Source organism: Sander lucioperca, chromosome 3, assembly GCF_008315115.2.
Source record: "Sander lucioperca isolate FBNREF2018 chromosome 3, SLUC_FBN_1.2, whole genome shotgun sequence".
NCBI classification, from domain to species: Eukaryota; Metazoa; Chordata; class Actinopteri; order Perciformes; family Percidae; genus Sander; species Sander lucioperca.
The window spans coordinates 2333819-2345367 of NC_050175.1; the positions used below are offsets into that span (position 1 = coordinate 2333819).

At 40.7% G+C, this 11549-nt stretch overlaps 2 protein-coding genes across 2 annotated transcripts; both read left to right on the forward strand.

Annotated features, from left to right (window-relative positions):
- Positions 1–3644: 3644 nt before the first annotated feature.
- Positions 3645–4546, forward strand: mespba (mesoderm posterior ba). Its single transcript, XM_031309826.1, has 2 exons — positions 3645–4376; positions 4493–4546. The coding sequence occupies exons 1-2, from the start codon at positions 3645–3647 to the stop codon at positions 4544–4546; spliced, it is 786 nt and encodes a 261-aa protein (XP_031165686.1).
- A 5295-nt stretch (positions 4547–9841) lies between these two features.
- On the forward strand, positions 9842–11252 carry mespaa (mesoderm posterior aa). Its single transcript, XM_031309671.1, has one exon. It carries the CDS (start codon positions 10428–10430, stop codon positions 11157–11159), a length of 732 nt encoding a protein of 243 aa, XP_031165531.1. The 5' UTR covers positions 9842–10427; the 3' UTR covers positions 11160–11252.
- Positions 11253–11549: the final 297 nt, after the last annotated feature.

Sequence of the window (11549 nt, forward strand, 5' to 3'; positions counted from 1 at the left end):
ACATGCACACACACACACACACACACACACACACAAGTTAGAATAATTTAGTAATGTAGTAAGTCTTGTTGATTCATCTTTCTATTGATGTGACATCATATCGCTGAAGAGTAAACTTCCATGATGCCTCATCTTTGTTCACGTGTACAGTGGAGTGGTGAACTAACTGTTGTGTGCACACATAAATGGGTGACAAATGAAAGGAAACATCAACATATAATGTCTTAAATGCTCCTTGGCAAAGATTCAACATGTTTCTGGAACTCCACTGGAGAGATGAAACATCATTATTGCAAAGATATTCCCTCATTTAGTGTTTTTATGATGGTGGTGGAGAGTGCTGTCTAACTTGCTGCTCCACAATCTGTCATAGATGCTCAATTGGGTTGAGATCTGGGAACCGTGAAGGCCATTGCATTTGATGCGGAACATTTTCATACGTAACCCCCTGTGGAAAAACTGGAACCATCTTGTGGTCTTGAAGTCTGACTGCAGCATTGACCAAAGCAGCATGTTCCAACAGGTTATTTCTCTGTACTGTAATTATGATCTTTTTGTCTTTACTGTATCATTATCAATGGGAACGCCAACCAAATTTCCCTACAGAAATTATTGACATTATGTCTAATTTAATTCCAAGAAGAAGGCGCACACTGGAGGTTGTGGTAGGTTTGATGGAGTCAGGAGGCCCAGACGAGTGGCAAGCAGCCCAGCCTCAGAGCCTGCAGTGGGTGTTCATCCACCCAGAGGTGCCAAACTCCCAGCCAGGCTCCCACAGCCTCACCTTGGTCAGGGTGACTGGCAGGGTCGCACTGCGGGTTCAACCCCAGTTCACCCTGCCCTCAGCCTGACACAGCACACATCTCACAACTAGTTTGTTTAGGGTGTAATATATTTGATCTCAAGTTGATTCAGTCATATTATACACCTCACCAACTCTCACTATACAACCTATTTTGTATTCTTTAGGCTCCCTGGAGCTGGCAGGCCTTCAGTGTTCTGATCAAATGGGCTCCAAGCTGAAGGACTCCCTCTCTAAAAACCACACAAGCATTTTGGACAGTTTTGTGTTTCATCTTTTTGGTTCACTAGTATTTTATAAAAGTGGCTGCATACAATCAGACAGGCTGGGGGAAACACATTGACGCACACTGACTCAGCATTCACCCAGATATTTTGATATTTTAAAGAATTGTACACTTGAGCATGTGATCATATTACTTGAATATTTTTTCTTTAAAATTCAAAATATCCCATCTCTAAGGTGTTCTAATTTGACAAACCAAAAGTTCCATTCTGGTGATATGAATCTAATCATATATCACAATATTTTTTACCAAATACAGCGATGTCGATATTGCGGGGATATTGTACGGTTGACTATTGGTGCTTTCCCAAAATATTAACACAATGAGAGTTTTGATAAATAATCACCAATAATGTGGATACAATGACTAAGTGGGTAAAGGCGAATAATAGAACAGCTAGTAAATCTGGTAAGTTCAGAAAATTACATCACTACTGTAATGTAGCCTTTAAAACCAGGAAAAGACAACACTTATGTCAAAATTTAAGACGATATCTAGCCTTATATATCGACGTGGATATAATATTGATATATTACCCAGCCCTAATACTGTTCATGTCAAAGTATCATAATGTGCCTTAATACCGTGCTGTAAAGCAACAAAAGGTGGTATTACTGAAAGTTAAATCACTATTTCTGTATCCAAATGCATCACTCTTCCTAAAGAGATCTGATGTTGAAAAAGGAAACGTGGAGAAACACAGAGGAAAGAGGGGAGCAATGGGGACAGAGAGAGGTAAGCAGTGACAGTATTTCCCAGCATTCCCGGTTCTCACAGCTGAGGTGTGAAGTGACGCCTCCAGGCTCATCAGTTCTCATCAGCGTGAAACCATCACACCTCTGCTTTAACTGGATAATACAGGTCATTATGCATCATTAAATGTGTTTATATTTACATTTTAGCCATGTAAGACATAGGTTCCTATCCAGAAGCACATACAACACACACACATATACTGTAGTAGCTGCAGCAGTAGTAGAGGAGGCTTCACTTCCAAGCTCAAGATAAAGAAAGTGAAGGCTCAGGGATCACAGTCTGACTTGCTGTGACTATAAAATGATCATGTTGGTGAGAAGGGGTGAGCTATAAAGTGGAGAAGGGCAGAGCACACTGATGTCAGGTTCAAGGTTGGAGTGAGGTGAGGAGGATGAAGCGATAGAAAGGAGTTTCAACCTATAACGAGGACAGGATTATCTCTGCTCACATAATGATGACACATATCCTGACTCCTGGCACACTGACAGGATGATATACTGTACATTTTAACACCAACTATTTCAGAGCTTTGCTTTGCCTGTTTATGCATGTCCCAATATGCAAGAATCTAAGAATCATTGAGGATGTTTTCTTAGATACAGAGCACACTGCTGGTCTGCACTGGGCCCAGAATTCAGTAGAATCATATCAAAAATATATATATATATATATATATATATATATATATATATATATATATATATATATATATATAAAAAATACAGCTGTGTGGACCCCAGGAAAATTAGCTGTTGCTTCGGCTAATGGGATCCTGATAAATGAAATAAAATAGACACTGACACTATAACAGCGCTGTGTTGGTAGCACAGATCCATTGCTATTGATCTCTCCAGAGATACAAATTGTCAAAAAAAACTCTACTACTACTACTACTACTACTACTACTACTACTACATATCTACAGTAGTTTTGAATATAATTGTTAACAGACTATTTTTGTAATGGTAATTTTATGGATTTTACCTTTTTCTATCATAGCCTGTACAGTACTGTAATACTATGGCACAGTTAGTTACCCACAGGTATTTACTGTCTGTCTTTGAAGATTCATTGTAAATTATCAATGGTGGAAGAAATAGTTAAAAATTAACTAGCATTTTTGGGTTTTTTTTAAGTTGAAAATTGTGCATTGTCCTTATATAAATAAATAAATTAATACATTAATACTGCGACTCTTTACTGACGTACCAAAGACAAATGTAAAAATACTCAGGTACAAAGTAAAGGTCCTGCATTCAAAATGATAAAAGTTCAAAATGTGCTCCTTAAAGATAGTCAATAACATCTAGCCAGGTATAATACAATAGACTTTTTATATTTGCAGTGCATGTCTTTTTCACACTTCTATTATTTTGTCCAGTTCGCTGAATAGTGTTAAAAAGTGAATGCGGGAGAAAACAGATCTTTCAAAACAAACCCTATCCCTTAAACATGTGCAAAATGCATCTGGGTTGCTGCAGGGACGAAAACACAAAAAGCAAAAACTGTTTATTGTTTTGAGGAGGAGTCAAAATTCACACGTCCACTCCTGTAGCTGAATTTTCCCAGACACAGAGGAGAGGGAGAGGTCCTGAGACAAGGGTCCCAGTGAGGGAGTGTGTGTGTGTGTTCAGGAGCAGTGGCCTCTGCTTTAGACAGTGACGGTATGTGAGAATCTGCAGAGGTGTCACTTCACACCTCTGTGGCCTGGCCTGGACTTATAAACCAGTGCAACAGAGCTGAGCAGCACTTAAAGCCTCCCAGTCTCTCCAGTCAGACCACAGACTGCCTCCACGCAACATGGATATCTCCCCAGTCCCTCTACTCAACTACGGCCTGCAGTACCAGTGGTGCTACGACTCGGACCTGTCTAGCATCTCCTCTTCAGAAACCCTCTCCCCGGTCACCTCTATGGACTCCAGCCTCTCTCCGTCCTACCAGCAGCTGCCACAGTCCACTCCTAAGGCAACTAAGACTGGATATTCCCAGAGCCTCAAATCGTCCCTTTCTGGACGTGGCAGGAAAAGGGGCCGAGCCCCCCGGATGCGCAGCAAGCAGAGGGAGAGCGCCAGCGAGAAGGAAAAGCTGAGGATGAGGGATCTGACCAAGGCTATGCATCATCTCAGGTCCTACTTACCGCCCTCGGTGGCCCCCGCCGGACAGACCCTGACGAAAATAGAGACGCTCCGCCTCACCATTCGCTACATCTCCTACCTGTCAGCTCAGCTGGGCCTCAGCGAGGACGTGCTGTTTCAGAGGAGGGAACAAGGAGACACCTCGGCCAGCGGTACCTCCTCACCTGACATCCTCAGCTACTTCCAGCACGCCGCCATGGGAGGACAGGATGAGGCCCAGCTGCAGAACCAGAGTCTGTACCCAGCCCAGTGTTACAGCCAGAGCACCATGCTGCATTCTGGGAGCTGTAGTTTTGGAGTGGATCAGTGCAGTACACAGTACATTGAAGCTCCTCAGGGAGACATGAGCATGGATGCCATCCTGCAGTCTCTGCCAGCAACACAGCCCTGCTGTCAGGTATGTGAACATTTACTCTTTTTGTTATGACACTCTATATGTAGAAATAACACATATTGCATTTAAATAAAAGTACAACATGCTAATCAAATGTCCTGTTGATTTGTTTAATTCAGATGTGTGGAAAAGACTTCTGCGTACCGTTGGTTCCCAGAGAGTACTGGGGTTAAACACTCCAACATCATCATCCTCCAACAACAGACACAAACTACTTCTCTCTTTTACTGCCTCACTGTGAAACATGTAATTTATTTGAAATATATGCTATTCTACATTTTATTTATTTTGTCCTGTGAAATGTTCCATGTAAATATTGATATGTCTAACAACTATTTTTATATGTCTTTATACCACTATTTATAATAAAATATTAAAATGTCTCACGTTTTGTCATCACTTGAAGCAGTTCAGTTCACTTTACCTTGTGGATGTACCTGACATGACTTGAATATTAAATGTTATGTGGACATTTCCACAAAAATCTATAAATTCTGTGTACAGCTCATAAATAAAGGTTCAGGATTAATGTCTAAGCCCCAGAAGGCCTCATTTTGCCCCTGCTTTGAAAATCAGGCTGCCGATGTACTGATAGTCCTAGACCATGAAGGCGCAGAAAATATGTGTACAAGCATAATGGCAGTGTCCAGCAGATAGCAACCTAACAACGAAAGATATACACATTTCATCACCTTTTTTTTTTTTTTTTTTTTTTTGTGTAATGTCAGATTTGATGGGTTAAAGGACCACGATGCAGTTTGAATGTGATGAAGCCCAGGGCAAAATGCTACAGAGCGTCCTCTGCTGGTCATGAAGGCACTCTGGCACCCTACAAATCCAGCTGTGGCTTCTCATCTGGATGAAAACTTAGAAATAGCATAGAAATACACAAATACCATTAAATGGCAAGCCTCCCTATCATTTTTTTATTATGTTGTATATCATATTTTTTTTCCAGGTATATTAAAAAGAATGGGTCACTCGTAGCGACAGAGAAGTATCACCTCGGCTTTACAGAGCTTTGTAGTGAGTTTCAGCTCATTGTTTAGCTGTCCAGCCTGCAGCTTCACTGAGTTGGTTCACTCTCACACTGCTCTCAAAAAGTCATTTTCACCCGCAGCAGGCAGCCGTTTCAGTGAAAAAAAACTCTGAAAAGCCACTGTACAATACCTGCTCAGCACCAAACAGCAGACAGACACATAGACTCATGTGGTGAACATAGTGGGGCATTTAGCAGCTAAAGAGGCAGATATTTCCCTCAGGAGTAGGTAGAGACTAAAACAGAGCTAGACATTAATCAGGTGGACAGAAACACAACTCCAAAGAATGCTGCTGTTGCTCTGTGACTGCTGGATGTCATTTAAAAAAGGTAGTTACAGGTCAGTGTTGTAGAACTTGTTTCCACTGTGCACAGCTAGGCCACGAAATTGCTCAAGAGGTTATCTCAAGAGGTTATCTTTTGCACTTGCACATCAGAGATTGTTCATATATTATTTATTGGTAAAAGGAAGTGATTATTTGCAATTTTGCAATCAAGACATTTAAGCTTATAACTCCTATAACGGCATGTCCCAAAAGCAGCTGCAACATTGTGAGAGAATAGGTTCAAATATTTTTCAAGTCTGTCTGAAAAAAACAATAGTCAGGGGTCCATATAAAAACTGAACATTTTTCTTTTACTTGATGTAATCAATGTAAGTCATATGGGGCAAAAACCCACAGCCCTCCATCCATGCAAAAATCAATATGAAGCAAATATTAGGCTTTATTAGTCTGAGTTAGGCAAATTAAATGGATAGTTTCCAAGTTAGTCTTTTTAGTACAAACTTCCCTCTCTTTGTTAACATACTTTCACTGCAGTTTAATAAGAAAACACAAAGAGGGAATTTCATACTAAAAAGACTAACTTGGATACACTCGCTATATTTTTATTCGCTCAGCCTGCTGAAGCCTTATATTATCTTTAGATGAACTCGTAAATACATCTTTGCACAAAAGGAGGACTGTGGATTCTATCACTTAAATTGAAAGAGATTCAGAAAGGGATCTCTTAATAGCCAGCATGAACAGGAGGACTGATAACAAATAAAATCATTGTTTCATTGTTTATATGGGCATCTGCCAGACTTTTGTCAGAATTTTGAACCTATCCTTCCATATCATATCTTTTCTGTATCAGCTTGTTACAGTACAACTCTTCATTGAAGCTACATGTTTTACACTAACATATTTAAACCAAAAATAATGCCATGCAGCAGTCAAACACATGGAAATATTGTGGGCGTCCTGGTGACCTGACCAGTTGAGACACCTACCATGAAGCTCCGTTTGATTCCATTAGGCGACCTGTGTGGAGTGCCATGATCACAGCCCTCTGAGCCCAGGAGGGGACAATAAAGCACATCTTATCTTAGCTCTCCCCCAATGTTTCCTGTCAGCATCGTTGCTGTTAATGATCTAAAAAAAAAAAAAAAAAAAGGCATCTAATAATCTTTAAAAATAAGGAAATATTCAACATCATTATATTCAAATTTCTTCACAAATCCAGCCTGGTTCGACTTTTTTCACAGCAGACATTTGAACGTGTCATACTGCAGCAGGAAACACACAGGTGATACCAATATCATTAATGAGGATTCCCTGAAACTGAAGCAGCTGAATGAAAATCATTCATTCTATTATTTTCACCTGTGCTTTTCCTGCTGCAACTTAAAATTGAATAAAATGGAAAAACATACAATCAATAAATACTTTGTATTTTAGAAAATGAATTGTAAAAAAGATCCTTTGATGCAACTGGTTGAAAATATATTGTATTATGTCATGTATTTTTCCAAGATTTTATGTTTTAACATACTGTATGTTCCAGTATCCAGGAGATAACACAATATTTTAAAAACAACGAGAACTACAATAACTCTACAGCAGATGATGCATGCTATAAATGTCACAGGCAAAATATATGATAGAGAAGTGACTTACAATCCAAAGTGAATATTACATATAAGGTAACAAGCAACATTACCAATTGAAAGCCATTGAGATACCAGCCTTTCCAGAAACATTCTAGGGATTTCCTCACGGTCTAAAGCATGTGAGAAGTGAGTATTCTGAGGCTTGTTCCACAGCAGACCAGAGATCAACCTCTGCCACAGGTTATCTAGTTTATTTAGTGTATATTTGTTAATGGGGCTCTGCAAACACAGATAGGTCGTTGGCACCGCTAAGTCTAGACTAAGATATAAGATCCTCCCTGCTTTTCCCCTCTTTTCTCTCACCTGCAGCCCTAATTACCTGCTAGCGCCAACAGAGAGGGCTTTAATATGTATAGAGAAGTGTGGATCTGCATGGCAGGCAAAGAGAATTAGGCCCAAGTGTTTAGTTTGCCACATACATGCAGTTCATTTGATATGCAAGCAGCAAAGCCTAATATACTCACTTAGGTCTTTCATCACAGAAAAGCTAATAAACTCTGTGGCCTAACAGGATTTGGGATGAAAGGGTTAGCATTGCTGTGCTGATTATTCACTCATTACATGTGAGTAAACACGGTCAGAGCTTAATGTGGATTAAGGGAAGACAGAGCCTCTCTATCATCAGCCTGGGAGGGAAAGAAAAAAGCTGACAACTGGGGACACTCTGCGGAAGGTTTGTAATGGAAAATAATAATCAGTTTATCATTTGAAACAAATAGAATTTCCACAAAAATATACACAAATAAATGAAGAAAATGAAATAAAACTGAAAGGATCCCATCTGTAAAAACGTTGTCAAACTCTAATCAACCCAATTCTAAAGTGTTAGAATTAGTTGCTGCCAGCCATTTTATATGGGTGTCACTCTTTATTAGATTAACCTAATTTTAATGTGCTCATATTAAAAAAGTGACCCATATGTCACAGAGAAACAGGTTAGTACAGTAGGAGGAAAATGACAATTGTATATGTAACAAAACAGATATGTTACAACAACAGAAATATAAATGCTGAGTTACTGTACCAGTAACTCGTATTATAATGTCACATAAAGTAATGATGTAGGGGGGTTAAAGGTCACTGTGTGAACTAGTCCTTGGGTCAGCTGTCAAGTCTCCTGTCACCTAACACACTCTCCAACTCAAGAGAAATAAAAAACAGCTTCAGCCAAATAACTTTTAATGCCATTTAGAAATGTTGCTTTGGATATTTTTCCTAAATCAGATGTCTGTTTTTGTTGCTTAACTGAGGCGGCAGAGATCTGTGTGAGACTGGTTCACACGTCCTGCTCATGGTTTCACCTCTGCTGCAGAGCAGGAGTCAAATGTGACGCGCCGGTTTGTGGGAACAGTGCTCGGGACGCAGATCCACAGTCGACACCTGGTCATCAAATCCAGTGTTGTCCGTTGATACCTTCAAATAAATAGAAAAATAAAACCTACTGTTCTATGAAATGAATTGTGTGCATGAATGGAAGACACATCATTATGCAATTAGTAAAGTTATTTGATTATGCAAAAATGATTGCAGCATGGCAGCAAAAGAAAACATAAAAACACAATAGGAGAAATGAATATTCTTGTTTCGAACATCTAAATTCCGATACCAACTAATCACTGAGGTCAGAGTGATTTGATTCTAAAGGCAAAAAAACCTGCTGCTGTAAATATAAAGTACTATAAAGTTACAAAGCAAATATACATTAGAAGACTGACAACATGATGCATCTTGTCTTCATCTACACAAAGAATTATGATCACTCGTCTTCACCTTCACTTGTTTGTTTTTATGTAAATCTTCTCTGCCACCAATCTTAGCCAGTATTAAGCACTTTTCTCAAATATCATAGTTCCCCAATTACATAGAAATTAAACTGGCTTATTTGTAATGTTTGCAATCTAGAAAATGAAGATTATATTTTATTTAACCAGGTAAGTCTGAGGTTGGAAACCTCTTTTGCAAGGGAGGCATAATAAGGCCTAATGAAAGACACAGTTTGGTCCAATTCCTCAGATATAAAATGTGTTGGTAGTTATTGGTTGTGCACATTCTTCCAGTGCGGATCGAGTTCCCATGCCAGTGAGGCCTACTGCTGTCCAAACAGGACGAGGTGTAAACTCCTCACACTTCACAGCTGCCCCGGCCGGCACACTTTTTCAGCCTGACCTCGTAAAGAGAGGACACCAGCGCAGAAAGAAAGAGCAGCACTAATGAGATGCAGAACTGCTAAATTAACTCCAATCAAACTACACAACTTCAGAAAATGATTTATCAAAAAAGGATGTATTGCCATGTAACTAGCCCTTATGAGGAATTTGCCTTGGTTGTTGGTGCAACATATTAAACGTTCACATGAAATAAACAAACAATAAATACAGAAACAAATAACACTTAGAACTATTTAACATTAAGAACAAAAAGGCTATATGGATTACTGCAGCATGTGCAAATGTCTAGGGATGTGCAAAATGTAGAATGTGCAGAGGACAGGATGTAGGATTAACAGTCAATTTCAATGAATAATGATGATGATGGGACATAGCATTGGCAACTGTGTTTCACTGAACCTGAAACCTTACAGTTTCAGGGCTTATTCTTCATTCACTCGGCCATTCATGAAAAAAAAACCCGTGATATTGGATTATTGGATATTCTGGTAACAAGTCATCTGGCAGCTTCCAGTCACAGCCCATGACACTTCAACATTCCTAATGAAAGATTCCTCAGGTTCAGAGACAGACCTAGGTACAAGCCCTGTCATGGCAGGGTCATGTTCCCAGGCTGCAGGAGTGTGTACTACTTTATGATGCCTGTGTGAGCAGCCAGGTTACACCTTGTCCTGGAGTTTCCCATGGGACCCCCTGGCCTAGGTGTCAGCCCTGCTCCCAGAGCTTCTTAGGACCAGAGGTGGCTGCTGGAGGTGCAACCTCGCACCTCCCACCTCATATATGGAGCAGCCTCCCTGGTCCTCCTCACTATCCTCTGCCTGCCTCAACAGCAAGACACTGACCACTCACTGCTCAGGGAAGAGCTTACAACCACAGCACCGACTACAACTACGACTACAACAGCTGCAGCTATGGAGGTGTCCTACTGCTCTCCTCTCCAGCTCCAGGACAACTCTTTCCTGTTTGACTGTGAGTCCCTGCTGGACAAATCCTATGATCCTCTTGCCAATGATCCAGCCTTGGACCCTGGTTACTTCAGCGCTGGCAGCAGCCTGTCTCCCACCTCTTCTGTGGACTCCTTCTGCTTTTCCCCTACCTCCCTCCAGGCTGCCGGAAATGAACAAAACATTTTGGACAGTTTTGTCTTTAAAAGCCCTGCAGCAGCTCGTCTTACCAACGAGACACAGACTCTGCCCTGCTCAAGATCCTCCAATCCAATCACCTCCACCACAAAGAAATCCAGATCCAGGTATCCGGGGAAGAAGCGCCAGACAGCCAGCGAGAGAGAGAAGCTGAGGATGAGGGATCTGACCAAGGCCCTGCAACACCTCAGGACGTACCTGCCGCCCTCAGTGGCACCAGCCGGACAGACCCTGACCAAGATCGATACGCTGCGCCTCTCCATCCGCTACATCTCCTACCTGTCGGCTCAGCTGGGCCTCAGCGAGGAGGTGCTGGAACAGAGGTCCTCAGGTTTTGTGGAGCAGCCCCAAAACCTCAGCCAGTCCCTGGGTCAGCCAACAGCCAGCTACAGCCCACAAGAACCAGACTGTAACTCCATGAGCACAGCCCAGCTGTCCTCTCTGCAGCACTCATATCAGGTATGTTCATATCATGGTAATACAATTCCACAAATTTCATAGCTTTTAAGCTAAAGACAATTTGCTTTACAATGATCTTGTGCTACAGTTGAATGAGTTCCTAACCAAAAACTGTTTTCTGTTGTCAGGTTTCAAATGGAGTTTGCTTCACCAGCGAGCAGTACTGGATGCCACAGCAGCAGCAGCAGCTTCAAAATGCAGCCTTCTCTGGACAGTGCTGAGAGATATATATGACCATCCATCCATTCAACTATTCTCATTGCAACAATGACTTTGAACAAAATTTATGGACAAAACTTGTCATTTTTGTTATTTTGAACAAAATATATTTATATCCTTTTTGTGTTTTTTTATATAGAATTGTATATTTATTGAGCTTTCACAATGTGAACAGAATAAACAGTATTCATCAAAAATAACCCTTGAGTTTGT